Source organism: Triticum urartu, chromosome 2 (assembly GCF_003073215.2).
Source record: "Triticum urartu cultivar G1812 chromosome 2, Tu2.1, whole genome shotgun sequence".
NCBI lineage: Eukaryota > Viridiplantae > Streptophyta > Magnoliopsida > Poales > Poaceae > Triticum > Triticum urartu.
Window position 1 is genome coordinate 272,345,236 of NC_053023.1, and position 16,216 is coordinate 272,361,451.

Genomic DNA, 16,216 nt, shown 5'->3' on the forward strand with positions numbered 1-16,216 from the left:
TCCTGCTTGATTGATCTTGATGATATGAGTATTACAAGAGTTGATCTACCACGAGATCATAGAGGCTAAACCATAGAAGCTAGCCTATGATTATGATTGTTCTTGTCCTATGGACTAAACCATCCCATTTATATAGACACCGGAGGGGGCTAGGGTTACACAGAGTCGGTTACTGATAACCCACAAGTATAGGGGATCGCAACAGTTTTCGATAAGTAAGAGTGTCGAACCCAATGAGGAGCTAAAGGCAGAACAAATATTCCCTCAAGTTCTATCGACCACCGATACAACTATACGCACACTTGATGTTCGCTTTACCTAGAACAAGTATGTACCTAGAAGTACTTTGTAGTTGTTGTTGGATAGGTTTGCAAGATAATAAAGAGCAAGTAAATAACAGGTAGGGGCTGTTGTAAGTAAATAAGCAATAAAGTAAATATAGCGAGTGTGGAAAACTGGTGGTAGGAGTTGTGAAATTGCCCCTAAGCAATTGACTACTTACTAGACTGATAGCAAGTATTATGTGGGAGAGGCCACTGCTAGCATGTCATCCCTGACGTGGGATTCTATGCACTTATGATTGGAACTATTAGCAAGCGTCCGCAACTACTAACTTTCATTAAGGTAAAACCCAACCATAGCATTAAGATATATTGGTCCCCCTTCAATCCCGTATGCATCAATTTCTATGCTAGGTTGAGGCTTCTGTCACTCTTGCCCTCCAATACATAGTCCTATCAACATACAACTAACCCTATGGTGTGATCCATGCGCACGCCCATATGATGGGAACCAAAGGACAGCAACATAACCACAAGCAAATTAAATCAATCATAGCAATTCATCAACCACCGATAGGACAACGAAAATCTACTCAGACATCATAGGACGGCAACACATCATTGGATAATAATATGAAGCATAAAGAACCATCTTCAAGTAGAGGGTACAGCGGGTTGCAGGAGAGTGGACCTCTGTAGATAGAGGTGGGAAGGTGATGGAGATGTTGGTGAAGATGGCGGAGGTGTTGGAGTAGATCGCGGTGCTGATGATGATGGCCACGGCAGCGTTCTGGCACCACCCAAAGAGAAGGGGAGAGTGGTCCCCTTCGTCTTCTTCTTCCTTGACCTCCTCCCTATATGGGAGAAGGGTTTCCCCTCTGGTACTTGGCCTCCATGGAATGGGAGGGGTGAGAGCCCCTCCGATATTGGATCTGTCTCTATGTCTCTCTCTGTTTCTGCGTTCTCAGATTCTACCCTTTCACCATTTCTTATATTCCCGAAGATCCGTAACTCCGATTGGGCTGAAATTTTAACACGGTCTCTATCCAGATATTAGCTTTCTTGCGGCGAAAAAAGGGCACCAACTGCCTTACGGGGTGGCCACAAGGGTCAGGGAACCAAAGGACAGCAACCTAACCAAAAGCAAATTAAATCAATCATAGCAATTCATCAACCACCGATAGGACAACGAAAATCTACTCAGACATCATAGGATGGCAACACATCATTGGATAATAATATGAAGCATAAAGCACCATGTTCAAGTAGAGGGTACAGTGGGTTGCGGGAGAGTGGACCGATGCAGATAGAGGGGGGAAGGTGATGGAGATGTTGGAGAAGATGGCGGAGGTGTTGGAGTAGATCGCGGTGATGATGATGATGGCCACGGCAGCGTTTCGGCGCCACCGGAAGAGAAGGGGAGAGGGGACCCCTTCGTCTTCTTCTTCCTTGACCTCCTCCCTAGATGGGATAAGGGTTTCCCCTCTGGTCCTTGGCATCCATGGCATGGGAGGGGCGAGAGCCCCTCCGAGATTGGATCTATCTCTATGTCTCTCTCTGTTTCAACGTTCTTAGATTCTACCCTTTCACCGTTTCTTATATTCCCGGAGATCCGTAACTCCGATTGGGCTGAAATTTTAACACGATTTCTATCCAGATATTAGCTTTCTTGCGGAGAAAGAAGGGCACAAACCGCCTTACGGGGTGGCCACGAGGGTCAGGGGCGCGCCTGCCCCCCTGGGGCACGCCCCCCTGCCTCGTGGCCCCCTCGGGCACCGTCTTGCGTGGATTTTTCTTCCCAAAAATCATATATATTCCAAAAAAATCTCCGTCGGTTTTTATCCTGTTTGGACTCCATTCGATATGGATATTCTCCGAAACAAAAAACATGCAACAAACAGGAACGGGCACTGGGCACTGGATCAATATGTTAGTCCCAAAAATAGTATAAAAAGTTGCCAAAATTATATGAAAGTTGTAGAATATTGGCATGGAACAATCAAAAATTATAGATACGACGGAGACATATCAGTTACAGAGAAGGAGATCTACATATCCGAATCGCCAAGCTTGCCTTCCACGCAAAGGAGAGTCCCACCCGGACACGGGGCGAAGCCTTCAATCTTGTATCTTCATAGTCCAACAGTCCGGCCAAAGTATATAGTCCGGCTGCCCGAGGACCCCCTAATCCAGGACTCCCTCAGTAGCCCCTGAACTAGGCTTCAATGACGATGAGTCCAGCGCGCAGATTGTCTTCGGCATTGCAAGGCGGGTTCCTTCTCCGAATACTCCATAGAAGATTTTGAACACAAGGATCGTGTCCGGATCTGCAAAACAAATTCCACATACCACCGTAAAGAGTATAATATTCCACAAATCTAATCTGCTAACAACTTTTCATAACGTGACATCCGGCCGTGGTCTGGTCATTACAAACCGTTTTTCCCAGCCTACCACTTCACGTGTTGCGAGGCAGTTTTATTGTCACGTCTTGTCGAAGCAGAGATCATGTTCCCCTTATCATGGGATTCTCATCAATACGGGTGTGGGTAACCCAATCATGCTTGTTAGTATGACTCCTCGATTTTAGGCAAGTTCCAAACGGCCACACGGAGGACGCTTGATATTCACCCTCTTTATAAAGGGGCCAAGGCATGTCCTTTTCTTCTCGTGCTCGATCCTTCCCTTCCCCCACCTCGAGTTCCAACACCCAAGGCTCAGGCTAAGCGCTTCGGACCTTCAACCATGTCCGGATCCAACCTTCAAGGTCGGTGGATGGCCTCCTCTGTCACAGAGGAGGACATCAAGAAGCTAAGGGAAGCCAGGTATCTGACCACCGAAATCCCGCACAGGCTGCTTGCTGAAGGGCAGGTCATCCCCACTCCCGAACCAAACGAGAATGTCGTATTTGTTTCCCACATCCTCCGAGGGCTAGGGTTTAGTCTTGATCCCTTTGTTAGAGGGCTTATGTTCTATTACGGGCTCGATTTCCACGATCTAGCTCCAGATTCCATCCTTCACATCTCGTCATTTATCGTCGTGTGTGAGGCCTTCCTCCACATAACCCCACACTTCAGCTTATGGCTCAAGACCTTCAATGTGAAGCCGAAAACGATCGATGGGCGACATGCAGAATGCGGAGGTGCCATAATAAGCAAAGGCACCGATGCTCTATGGCCAAAGGGTGCGTTCCTGGAGTTGTCCAACTTATGGCAGCGGGAGTGGTTTTACATCATAGCTCCCCGAGGTACAAAGTGGGCAGCTACCCCAGCCTTCTGCTCGGGTCCCCCGCCGCAACTGGCATCATGGGTCAACAAGGGGCTAGACTGGGGGCCAGTTAATGACGTGCTAACATTGCAAAGTCACATCCGAGATCTCCTCAAGAGGGATGTCAGTCTTGTCAAGGTAATGCAAGTTATGCTAGTTTGTCGGGTCCTGCCATGCCAACGTCGATCTCTCCATATGTGGGAGTTCAACCCGAAAGGACCGCAAACTATTCAGCAATTCTTCAGCGTGACGTTCAAAGAGATGTATGGATTGTTCTTCAGATCACGAATAAAGTGCCCGCACACCACCGAGGATGCGGGTCTCAACTGCAACCGTCTAGATACCCACGTGAGTAATTCTGCGGCCGAACCTGCTGTTTTTTTATTTATCACAACATCATTCTGAAAAAAAATGCTCTCGGCCAGGACTGGATAAGAAAGGCAGAGAGGATCAGGTGTTCGGCCCCCCTTCCCGAAGGCTCACCGGATCCTCTACTAGCCAGGATGCTTGAGCACGCACCTTATCAAGTGCCATCAGGGGAAGATAAAGGGAGGAATAAAGAAGCCTAAAGTGGGCTTCACACATTACTCATCCAAACCGGGGGAATTAGTGTCTCCGCGAAGGAGGATAATCGGGGAGAAGAATCTAGAATCCCCACTCCCCAAGGAAGTAAAAGGACCGCCTCTGAAGAATTGGAAACGAAGGTTTCCAAACGAGGGAAGAAACCTTCGCCAGGGGGCCCTGCCCCAAAGGGCGTCCTTACCGCACAGTGCCCGCAAGGGGGCCAGCCCTCCACTGAGCTATAAGTGAACAAGAGTACTTTGGTAAATATATCATGTTTTATCTCCGAGGAAAATAACCGAGACATATATCTTGCAGTCCGGCTCGTAGCCCTTCTCGACAGAGTTCGTCTTCGGGGGATCTTCTTCCGGAGATGATGGAGAGAGAAACGCCTCCCCTGTCTCCCCGCCTCCTGTGGCGGACGACCCTGAGGTGTCATCACGGAGGATTTCTCCTGATCCGCCAAGGCCAGAAGGTAACCCTTCGGCCACCCGAAGTCCGGAGTATTCGGCTCCTAAGGAGAGCAACAGAAAGAGTCCGGGACTGTCCGGTGCACAACCGGACGCACTCATGGGTCTTTTGGAGCAAGCGGCTATCTCAGGGGCGCATCGTACTTTAATGGGTACAGTGGTTGAGAGGATTTCATCCACCAAATGTAATATATAAATTTTTTGACGGTACCACACACGCTAGGTGTGCTCTATACAGATAGTACCCCCTAAGACTCTGGTTGATGTCCAGAGGCGGCAAACAGAGGATCATAGTCCTAGGTAATGATCGCGATGCTTTCATGTGCAAGCGGCTGAGGGTCTGGTGGCTGGCCGGACTGCTGAGTTTGCCGGACTGAGGCGGCAACTTGACGCGGCAGATGCCGACATTGCGCTTGTGAACAAACAGCTTGACGAGGCACAGGGTATGTATTTTCGGGTGGTCAACAAATATTAAGAGGAGCATGATGCTAGTATCTATAATATGCTGTGACTGCAGATGGAGGTGCCGTCGTGGAGACCCTTCGGGCAGAACTTGCCTGAGCCAAGGAACAAGCCAGGAGAAGTAATGTGGCCGCCCTAACGGCGGCCGGAAGAGTTAAGAGCCGAACAGGCTGCTCATCGCCAGTGTGAAGATACAATAGCCAAGATGGCTATTGAGCTGAAAGATGCCGCCGGCCGATATGAGCTTCTTGAAAAGGAAAGCCAAGCGAAAGCGGCTGACCTAAAGAAAGTTGTGGAAGCAGCCAAGGAAACCCGTTCTAAAATCAGAGCGGCGAAGGAGGAGCTCCGTCAAGCCGGAGATATCACGGCCGGGAAGCCCTTTTTGTTGCGGACGAAGTTCGGAATCCGAAGTATGCCCCTCTGGATCAATTATGGACTACTGCAGACGCGTACTTATACTTGGCAATGAGTGCTGCTGATGCGACTGAGTTTTTCAAAGATCAGAAAGATCATGAAGTGGAAAGGTTGTTCTGGTCATAGTTCAGTGCTCCAACGCGTCTGCTGCTATTAAATGAACAAATGGTCGAGTGGGCCGAGCTCCATAGGTTGTCCGGACATGCCATGAGGTCTGCCGTGGATCATCTTTGGCCGAAGGAACCAAGGCTGAATAGTTATTTTGGTTTAGTGCAACGATTCCTTGGTGTTGTGCTGCATATCGATGTTGTAAAGAGGTCGGTGTGCATAGAGGGTGCGCGGATGGCTCTTGCCCGTTGTCGGTGTCAAAACCGGCGGATCTCGGGTAGGGGGTCCCGAACTGTGCGTCTAGGAGGATGGTAACAGGAGACAAGGGACACGATGTTTTTACCCAGGTTCGGGCCCTCTCGATGGAGGTAAAACCCTACTCCTGCTTGATTAATACTGATGATATGGGTAGTACAAGAGTAGATCTACCACGAGATCAAGGAGGCTAAACCCTAGAAGCTAGCATATGGTATGATTGTTGTATGATGGAGTTGTCCTACGGACTAGAACCCTCCGGTTTATATAGACACCGGATAGGGTTAGGGTTACACAGAGTCGGTTACAATGGTAGGAGATCTTGAATATCCGCATCGCCAAGCTTGCCTTCCACGCCAAGGAAAGTCCCATCCGGACATGGGACGAAGTCTTCAATCTTGTATCTTCATAGTCCTGGAGTCCGGCTGAAGGTATAGTCCGGCTACCCGAACACCCCCTAATCCAGGACTCCCTCAGTAGCCCCTGAACCAGGCTTCAATGACGACGAGTCCGGCGCGCAGATTGTCTTCGGCATTGCAAGGCGGGTTCCTCCTCCAAGTTCTTCATAAAAGTTTGTAAACACCAAGAGTAGTGTCCGGCTCCGCAAAATAAGCTTCCACGTATTGCCGCAGAGAGAATAATATTAACACAAATCTAATCTGCTGACGTATTCCGCAGCGTGAAATCACACTACGGCCAAGCCTTTATTCAAATCGTTTTCACTTCTCCACCTCAGCGTGTTTTGCGAGGCGGTTTCCTTGGCACGTCTTGTCAAAGCAGAGATCGTGTCCCCCCTTTTACGGGATTCCCATCAATACGGACGTGGGTAACCCAATCGTGCCCGTTAGCATGTTTCCTCGATTAAAGGCGAGTCCCAAACGGTTACGGGAGGGGCTCTTGGTATTCAACCTCTTATAAAGAGACCAAGGCCTTACTCCTTTTTCCAATCTCAAACGAGTTTGCCCGTCGCCTTGAGTTCTAACACCCTAGGCTCCAGATTCCAGGCGTTTCGGACCTTCGACAATGTCCGGTTCCGGCCTTCAAGGCCGATGGATGCCCTCCTCCGTCACGGAGGAGGACGTGCTAAAGTTGAGAGAGGCTAAGTTCTTGACCGCCAAAATTTTGCATAGGTTGCCTGCTCAAAGGCAGGCTATTCCCAGTCCTCAGCCCGGTGAGAGCGTAGTGTTCATGTCTCACTTCCTTCGGGGGTTAGGCTTCCCGATGGATCCCTTCGTGAGGGGGCTGCTGTTTTATTACGGGCTGGAATTTCATGACTTAGCTCCGGAGTCCATCCTCCACATTTCCTCATTCATCGTTGTGTGCGAAGCGTTCCTCCGTGTTACTCCTCACTTCGGATTATGGCTCAGGACTTTTGGAGTGGAGCTGAAGATGATCGAGGGACAGCACGCAGAGTGCGGAGGTGCTGTCATAAGTAAGAATGCTGATGCTCCATGGCCTGAGGGCTCCTTTCAAGAGGAGCTCGGCTGGTGGCAACGAGAGTGGTTCTATATCACCGCTCCTAGGAGCGCCAAGTGGGTGGCGCCTCCTGCCTTTCGCTCGGGTCCCCCATCACGGCTAGCGTCATGGGTCAACAAAGGATTAGATTGGGGGTTATCCAAAGACGTGCCCCTGTTACAGGGCCGCATCAGGGATCTCTTAGAAAGAGACCTCAACCTGGTCAAGGTGACGCAGGTCATGCTGATTCGCCGAACACTGCCCGGCAAACGTCGCTCCCTTCGCCTGTGGGAGTTTAATCCGGAGGGACCACGAGCTCTCCAGCATTTTATGGGCGCAACGCCCGTGGAGATGTATAAAATGTTCTTTGGATCACAAGCAATGTGTCCGGATTTGACCGAGGACGCAGGCCTAAGCCGCAATCGCCCGGATACCCAAGTAAGTAACCTTGTGACCGGACTTACTATCCATATAATCGTCATAAACTTGCCCCTTAAAAGAGCTGTCCTTTTAAACAGGAGTGGATAGCGAAGGCAAAGCTGATCAGGTGTCCGGCTCCCCTTCCCCAAACCAGGCCGGATCCCGTGCTTGTCAGGATGTTGTGCGCCACTAGCAGGCCTTTTCCTAGTAGTGTAGGCCCTGGTCCTCTCCCCAAATATTGAGCGGTAAGGGAGCCAACAACGGCCAATACGAAAGGGGACAGCTAGTATTAGTTATCCTGACAAAAGGTGGTCTTCGCCTGCCAAAGGCTCTGGTGGTGACGCTGTCTTGGGCTCCATGGTGACATGCGTCCTGCCGTCCTTCGATTCTTGGTCCTGTTGCACCAATATGGAAACCTTTACCTGATCCCTTGGTACTCCGCGCCTGAGCTTGCCCCCTTGGCACCAAAGAGGAAACAAGGACACTGCATGCTGGCACCCGCCTGGTCTCGATCGTCATGGCTCACGTCACGAGGACCTCGTGAGGTTTGCCCTTCCTTGATCTCTCTGCCCCTCGCGAGCCTGACTAGAGAGGCCGCTCCTGAGGAGGTCTTGCGTCGTCCGCCTCGCGAGGGTCTTGAATGCCTTGTCAATGAAGATGGGTCGTATAGACCTGCCAGCCCAACCACGCCATGGGCCGCAGGCAGGCAAGTCTGGGGGCCCCCGTTCCCAGGACGCCGACAATATCTCTGGGCCCTCTTAGTAATGCACATCACTACAAGCCTTGCAAGCAATGTGACTAATGAATTAGTTATGGGACGATGCATTACGGAATGAGTAAAGAGACTTGCCGGTAACGAGATTGAACTAGGTATGATGATACCGACGATCGAATCATGGGCCTTAGTGGAGAAGGAAGAGGGCCGACCAGGAGGTGGCGCGGGCCCCCTTGCCAATCCGAATTGGACAAGGGGTGGGGGCGGCGCCCCCTTTCCCTCTCCTAATCCTCCTCTCTTTCCCCTTTGCTACTTCGGAAAAGGAAAAAAGGAGAGGGAATCCTACTAGGACTAGGGAGTCCTTGTAGGACTCCCCACACCTGGCGCGCCTCCTCCCTGGCCACCGGCCTCCTCCCCCTCCTTTATATACGTGGGAGGGGGGCACCCCAAAGGCAAACCAACTCTTTTCTTAGCCGTGTGCCCCCCTCCAGAGTTACACACCTCGGTCATATCATTGTAATGCTTAGGCGAAGCCCTGCGCCGGTAACTTCATTATCACCGTCAACATGGCGTCGTGCTGACGAAACACTCCCTCGTCCTCAACTAGATCAAGAGCTCGAGGGACGTCATCATGTTGAACACGGAGGTGTTGTACGTTCGGTGCTAGGATCGGTTGGATCGCGAAGACGTTCGACTACATCAACCGCGTTACTAAACGCTTCCGCATTCGGTCTACGAGGGTAGGTGGACACACTCTCCCCTCTCGTTGCTATGCATCTCCTAGATAGACCTTTCATGATCGTAGGAATTTTTCTAAAATACTGCGTTCCCCAACAAATTCGTAACGACCAAGTAACGATAGTAGTAGCAAAAGTGCAGCAAGGTAGCCCAATGTTCTTGAGGGTACACAGGAATTTCATCTAGTCACTTTCATCATGTTGGTTCGATTTGTGTTTGCTACTTTGATAATTTGATATGTGGGTGGACCGGTGCTTAGGTGATATTCTTACTTGAACAAACCTCCTACTTATGATTAACCCTCCCGCAAGCATCTGCAACTATGACAAAAGTATTAAGAATAAATTCTAACCATAGCATTAAACTTTCGGATCAAATCGGTCCCTTACAGAATAGTGCATAAACTGGGGTTTAAGCTTTTGTCACTCTCGCAATCCATCATCTAATTGCTACTCCACAATGCATTCCCTTAGGACAAAATATGGTGAAGTGTCATGTAGTTGACGTTAACATGACACCATTAAGGGAATCACAACATACATACTATCAAAATATCAAACACATATCAAGTTCACATGATTACTTGCAACATGATTTATCCCGTGACCTCAAGAACAAAAGTAACTATTCACAAATGATAAACATGATCAAGATCAGAGGGGTATTAAATAGCATATTGGATATAAACATATAATCTTCCACCAAATAAACCATAAAGTAATCAACACTACTAGTCACCCACAAGCACCAATCTATACACTACAAGAAATATGTCAACTTGTGACCCTCACTATTGGCCGCTGAAAGGTCATAGTTTTTCATTTGCGACCTTTTTGTGACCAAAAACAGAAGGTCAAAAGCTGGCGGTCATAAACTGAAATTAGCGACCTTCTCTGTGAGAAGGTCGTAGACGTTTATGACCAAAACGGAAGGTCATTTAACACATGACATTTTGTTTTGGTCACTGGCTATCTGCCCAGGTCACATTGGATCCAACATGGCAATCTGACGTGGCAAAATTTCGACCAATTGAAAAGTTCACCGATAAGATTGAGCCCGGTCCGATTCAGTGCTTTACATGGCCCGAGCCCAACAATTCAGCCTATTTGTGTTTTTTTCATGGTCAACTAAATGAGCCAAGCCAAATTTTACGGCCTTTTTTCTTTTCTGGGCCCTTTCCTTTTTCTAGTAAATTTATTTTTTTGTTGGTCTTTTCATTTTGTTTTTGCTAGCCTTTTCATTTTGTTTTTTATAACTTTTGGAAGAACTATTATTATTTTCGCTATTTTAAATAAAATAAATAATTCCACAACAACATCATCAGTTATGCTGTAGCCTTTTTAGGTGCAGTACAACTTTAAGCATAGAAAATTGGAGAACGGATATTTAACCAATATATATTGTTGAGAAATTTTCATAGTTTTGCTGTCAAAGCAGGATGTACACAGGAATACAAGTTTGTTGTCAAAGCAACATTTCAAAAGTACATCTTCACATGATCCCAACAACGAAAAAACATCATACATAAATTTTTTACAATATGCCATATGGCTCAGATCACATAACACATGACATCCAGGTTCAAATGATCCCATTAACGAAAAAACATCACCAACACAGTATACTACCTGCACATTCAAAGAGAACAAACTATATGTCAAAAGAGAACTGAGGGGAAAATATCCACTAAAAGAAAGCAGATAGTATACTCAGTAATTACTACAAATTTGCTCACTGGATACACACACACACACACTTTGCATATACTTTTGAATGTAACTCCAGATTCAAGTAATCTGCAGAGTTATATCAAGACTAAGATAGAAGGAGAACGTGTGAGGCAATGCAGCAGGGAGAAACAGTGAAGATAGTTCTTAAATTTCAGTGAAGATAGTTCACCTTCTATGTGTACAGTACATAATACAGTAAACACCATCTTTTTTATAATAAGTAGCATGTCTCCAGCACATCATCTCATTTAAAGAATGCATTCAGGAAAGAAATGGACTGCTGGTCTAATTTTCTCACACTTGGCATTTTCACAGTTAACACCATCATGTACAACAGCAAGCTGCTCCAGGCTGGCCAATTGACTGATACTACTGGATAAGCAAAGCAAACTACCACCAAAACAAGATCCAGACATGGCAAGAAAAGTACCAGCATTTTACTCATAGAAAAGCAAACTACTACCAATACAAGAATCCACAAGCAAACCCATCTCGTAGCACCACCAGTTTGAATGAATAGACAGAGGCGGATGGGGGACGAAGTGGAAACGAGACGCTTACCAGGAGACCTGCTTGACAGAGCCCTTTGCCCTAGTGCTTGCATGGAGCTGGAGGATCACACACATAACAGTACCACTGCATATGAACAAGAGAACAGCAACGAGGCCACATTACAAATGCTCTGTTGTCAACTCTGCTATTGTAATCATATTACAAATGCTATGTTGTTAATAGGATCATAAGCATGTGTATGAGTAAAATCAAAGAGGATAAGACGATATGTTTAGTTACAGTCTTACAATTGATGCTTTGTAACTATAGATAACTAAAAATGAGTACAGTAGATGTACAGAATTTGTGGGCTCCATTTGTAACTACAATACTCATTTCATTTGTTCGAAATTTTCAATAGATGTCATAGTAGCATGATAAAAATTTCAGTTGAAACTAAAGATGCATTACACTAAATTACACAAGCCTTGCTAAACAGCAAGTCTTACAGTAAACAACAGGATACCAGGATCTATGTTAGTAAGTGTATGGAGCTCAAGGCAACAGTAATGTCAACTTAACATTTATACATCTTGTTCAAAAAATGTAAAGCAGATTGTAGTGCAGCATCAGCCATGAGGGCTTCCTTGTCCACCTGCAGCAGCAGCTTGTACAGATCAAAGCAACCTGCACCCAAAGCAAACACACGAGGAATCAGAGGGAGGCAGGGGAGATGAAGACAAGATGCAACAACTAAATCAGACAAGGACCAAACAAATAAGTTGTGTCAGTGTAACATGGCATTCCCAAACTGAATATATTTCCAAAACAAAGAATAACATCAGCAAGAAAAAACATGGCATCCCTAGAATGAATATATTTCCAAAACAGAGAATAACAACCTCAAAGTGCTACAAATATAATTGTGCACAATTCAATTCTTCAACCAAATTTAGATTTTAATTGATCAAAGTTGTGTGAAATGATCATATCGAGGTTTAACTACTATGCATGCAAGTGTTGTTTCCAATTGATTCCAATTCCGTAACACACTTGCTTGTGTGAGAAATTCTGAATGTAAAAGTTGATGCCTCCATGCAAGTAGCATATAGACTGACGCAACTTATAGTTCAAGGTCGAGCTAACTTTTCTTCTAAGGATGCTGCTACAGCTACACCACCTACAAATCTATGCAATGCATAGTATTTCATAGTACGAATATAACTTCTAGTGGGCCAATGGATACTTCATAATCCATCACAATTGACCCGTGTGCTTGTCTTGGAAGTAAAATGACTATTGCAGCAAAATAAAAGACCCACAATGGAAAGATAGATGCTCCTCTGGATTTATTTGTCCTGTCATGTGTAACATCTAACTCAATTGGTAATAAACATTGAGTGTACTCTTAAAGTGCATCATATGTATAGCACCATAACATTCATTCAAAATACAGTAACTTATACCCCCAAATTGACCGAGCAATAAGACCATGCACAACACGCAATTGCTATTTTCCGTTTTGCAAATTTATTCACATAAATAAATCTCATGGCAGCTTCAACAAATCTAACTAAAGCTCCATGGAAGCTAAGCAGGCAACCTGATAAACAAAAAAGTTATTCAAAATCTGAACCACAGTTGAAGTGCTTTTAACGTAATTTGAACCATGTGAATCAATACTCCTATGCTATGCTGAAACAGAGCATCAGATATGAAACTCTGTAAAATGGGAAGAACGGAAGTATACCTTGCTCTTGGTGACGTTGATGGTGTGGAACAGGAGAGTGCCAGACTCCTGCATCTGCTTGACGCTGGTGGTGGTCTCCTCGGAGACGCTGACGAGCCTCTCCTCCATCTTGCGGTACTTGTGCGGACGATGGTGAGCATGACGGGGTTGTCGGTGGACTCCGGGTCGACGACCTTGCCGGACTCCTCGTCGGCCTTGACGCCATGGTGGATGAGCAGCGTGGCGTCGCTGACGATGAGGTCGGGGCCGCCGCAGACGCCCCAATCGAGGCAGCGCTCGGTGCACCACCAGCACTCCTCGAGTGCCGTGGCTAGGGTTCCGGGCACGCGCGAGGAAGGAGAGCAGGTTGGAGGGCGCTATGGCGGTGGGAGGAGGCGCCTCCTCCTCCTCTGCCGACGGATCTGGAGGACGCGGCCAGCCTAGGTCGAGTCGGTATGTAGGCGAGGGGGGAGTAGATGGTGTGGGGAGCCGGCAGCGGGGTAGAGGGCAGAGTCGCTAGTGGCAAGGCAGATGTGCTCGGCGGCGGGGCTGGATTTGGGGGCACAGGAGGAGGAAGAGGGGATAGTGAGCTGGTGGAGAAGCGCCTGGATGCGGCGGCGGTGGCGCCCTGTGCCTCCTAGAGGCCCCGCGACACGCGGCTGCGCCACATCTTGCAGATCGGGGCGGCCCCTGGCGCGCGCGCGAGTAGGGTTCGACTGTGGAGCGCGGGTGGGATTGGAGAGGAGTGGATCTCAAGCCAGGAAGGGGAGGGGAGGGGAGGGGAGGTGGCGCCGGCAGCGGAGTGGATGGTCGCCAACAGCTGGTTCATGGGGATCCAGATCATGGGGACGACACCATTCGTGGGGGACGGCGGCGGCGCGTCGGTAACGAGGTGTGGGTGTGTGGTGGGCTGGTTGGTTAGGTTGGGTGGTGAGGGAAGGGGAGGGGCGAGAGGAGGGGTCATGGGGGAGGCCATGAACGACGGCTAGCTCCGCCGGAGGGAGGTGGCGGCGGCAGCGATGGATCTGGAAGGGAGGAGGTGAGCTCTCTCCATCGGGCAAGACAGCGAGGAGACGGGGGATCTGGAATGGGATCGATGGATGGATGTGGAAACTGGAAAGAAAGGAGGCAGGGGGGGCTGGATGCAAAATGACCATCTAGGGTTTTGGGGTTGGTGTGGAAGGGTTGAGGACGGCGGTTGGATCCACGAGCATCCGACGGTGTTTGATGGATGATCTGCATGATACGTCCACGGACCAATCAGAATGCAGTACGACGTTATGACCATCTAAATTGGTCGTAGTTGACTAAAAATAATTTTTGAGTGTCCAAAATGAGTTTTTTTGTGAAGGACCTATCATATATTTGTTATAAAATTGGACCAAATCAATTTTCTAAAATACTAGGCCATATTTAATGCATAATAGAGCACATGGTTGGGTGTCAAAAACTTTTATCCACCTCTCGTAAAAAAAGACAAATTTCTGCTAATTCAGTAGGAAGGGGGTCAAATTTGAACTGCGGCTGCCTCATTGTTTGCTGTTTATTTTTCCCAAAAATCATTTCTAGGTACATAAGTATCTATTTAATCAGAGAAACATCAAATGTTTTCCAAGATTTAACCACTAGCTAGGAACGGTCAAGGCCGCCGTTTTGATCACATTTTCAAACGAGCATAAAAAATAAAAAAAAATAAAAAATTGGAAAACCTTCACATTGTGTCATTATATGTGACCAGGTTTCCAGAAAAAATAATAAACATGTAATAGAACAATTAATTTAAAAAAGTGTTCTCAGAAATGAGCTATCATGCGTGAAGATTCATGGCTTTAAAGCCAAATGATCAATCTTATGGCCACATTCATGGCATAGTTTGTTCAAATGATCTCATATTGTGCACAGGGGTGCATCTTGGAATTCCAAACAATGTTGCCTAAGGGAGTTTTCATTTTCTTTGCGTAGAAAATTCATTTTCCATTTTCCGAGTGCCCAAATTGAGTTCTTTTTGTGAAGGACCTACCATATATTTGTGGCAAAATTGGACCAAATCATTTTTCTAAAATACTAGGCCATATTTGATTCACAATTGACCAAATGGTTGGGTGTCAAAAGCCTTGATCCACCTCTAGTGAAAAAGACAAATTCCCGCCGATTTAGCAGGAAGCGGGTCAAATTTGAACTGCAGCTGCCTCATAGTTTGCTATTTATTTTTCCCAAAAATCATTTCTAGGTACATAAGTATCTATTCAATCAGAGAAACATCAAAAGTTTTCCAAGATTCAACCACTAGCTAGGAACGGTGAAGCCCGCCGTTTTGACCGCATTTTGAAACGGGATTAAAAAATTCAAAAAAAAAATTGCAAAACCTTCGCATTATGTCATCATATGTGACCAAGTTTCGAGGAAAAATATTGAACTTGTAATAAGGCAATTAATTTTAAAAAGTGTTCTCAGAAATGAGCTATCATGTTGGAAGATTCATGGCTTTCAAGCCAAATGATCAATCTTATGGCCACATTCATGGCATAGTTTGTTCAAATAATCTCATATTGTGCACAAGGTTGCATCTTGGAATTCCAAACAATGTTGCCTAAGGGAGTTTTCATTTTCTTTGCATAGAAAATTCATTTTCCATTTTCCAAGTGCCCGAGTTGAGTTCTTTTTGTGAAGGACCTACCATATATTTGTTGCAAAATTGGACCAAATCATTTTTCTAAAAAACTAGGCCATAGTTTATTCACAATTGACCAAATGGTTGGGTGTCAAAAGCCTTGATCCACCTCTGGTGAAAAAAACAAATTCCCGCCGATTTAGTAGGAAACGGGTCAAATTTGAACTGCAGCTGCCTCATAGTTTGATATTTATTTTTCCCAAAAATCATTTCTAGGTACATAAGTATCTATTTAATCAGAGAAACATCAAAAGTTTTCCATGATTCAACCACTAGCTAGGAACGGTCAAGACCGCCGTTTTGACCGCATTTTGAAACGGGCATAAAAAATTCAAAAAAAATCAAAGAATTGCAAAACCTTCGCATTGTGTCATAATATGTGACCAAGTATCGAGGAAAAATATTAAACTTGCAATATGGCAATTATTTTAAAAAAGTGTTCTCAGAA

The 16,216-nt window shown here is 46.6% G+C and overlaps 1 protein-coding gene across 1 annotated transcript; it reads right to left on the reverse strand.

The window, feature by feature from the left end:
• Positions 1 to 10,517: 10,517 nt before the first annotated feature.
• Positions 10,518 to 14,226, reverse strand: LOC125537020. Its single transcript, XM_048700305.1, has 4 exons — positions 13,119 to 14,226; positions 11,959 to 12,055; positions 11,438 to 11,512; positions 10,518 to 10,774 (listed from the first exon to the last, which is right to left on the reverse strand). Exons 1-4 carry the CDS (start codon positions 13,321 to 13,323, stop codon positions 10,771 to 10,773), a joined length of 381 nt encoding a protein of 126 aa, XP_048556262.1. The 5' UTR covers positions 13,324 to 14,226; the 3' UTR covers positions 10,518 to 10,770.
• Between the last annotated feature and the right edge of the window lie 1,990 nt (positions 14,227 to 16,216).

Excerpts from the sequence above, each read along its gene's own strand:
- LOC125537020 (XM_048700305.1), bottom strand. The coding sequence starts at position 13,323 with ATGGCGTCAAGGCCGACGAGGAGTCCGGCAAGGTCGTCGACCCGGAGT. Across the intron at positions 12,056-13,118 it reads TCAACGTCACCAAGAGCAAG|GTTGCTTTGATCTGTACAAG; the intron begins GTATACTTCCGT and ends CTTTGGGTGCAG. Across the intron at positions 11,513-11,958 it reads TTACATTTTTTGAACAAGAT|TGGTACTGTTATGTGTGTGA; the intron begins GTATAAATGTTA and ends GTTCATATGCAG.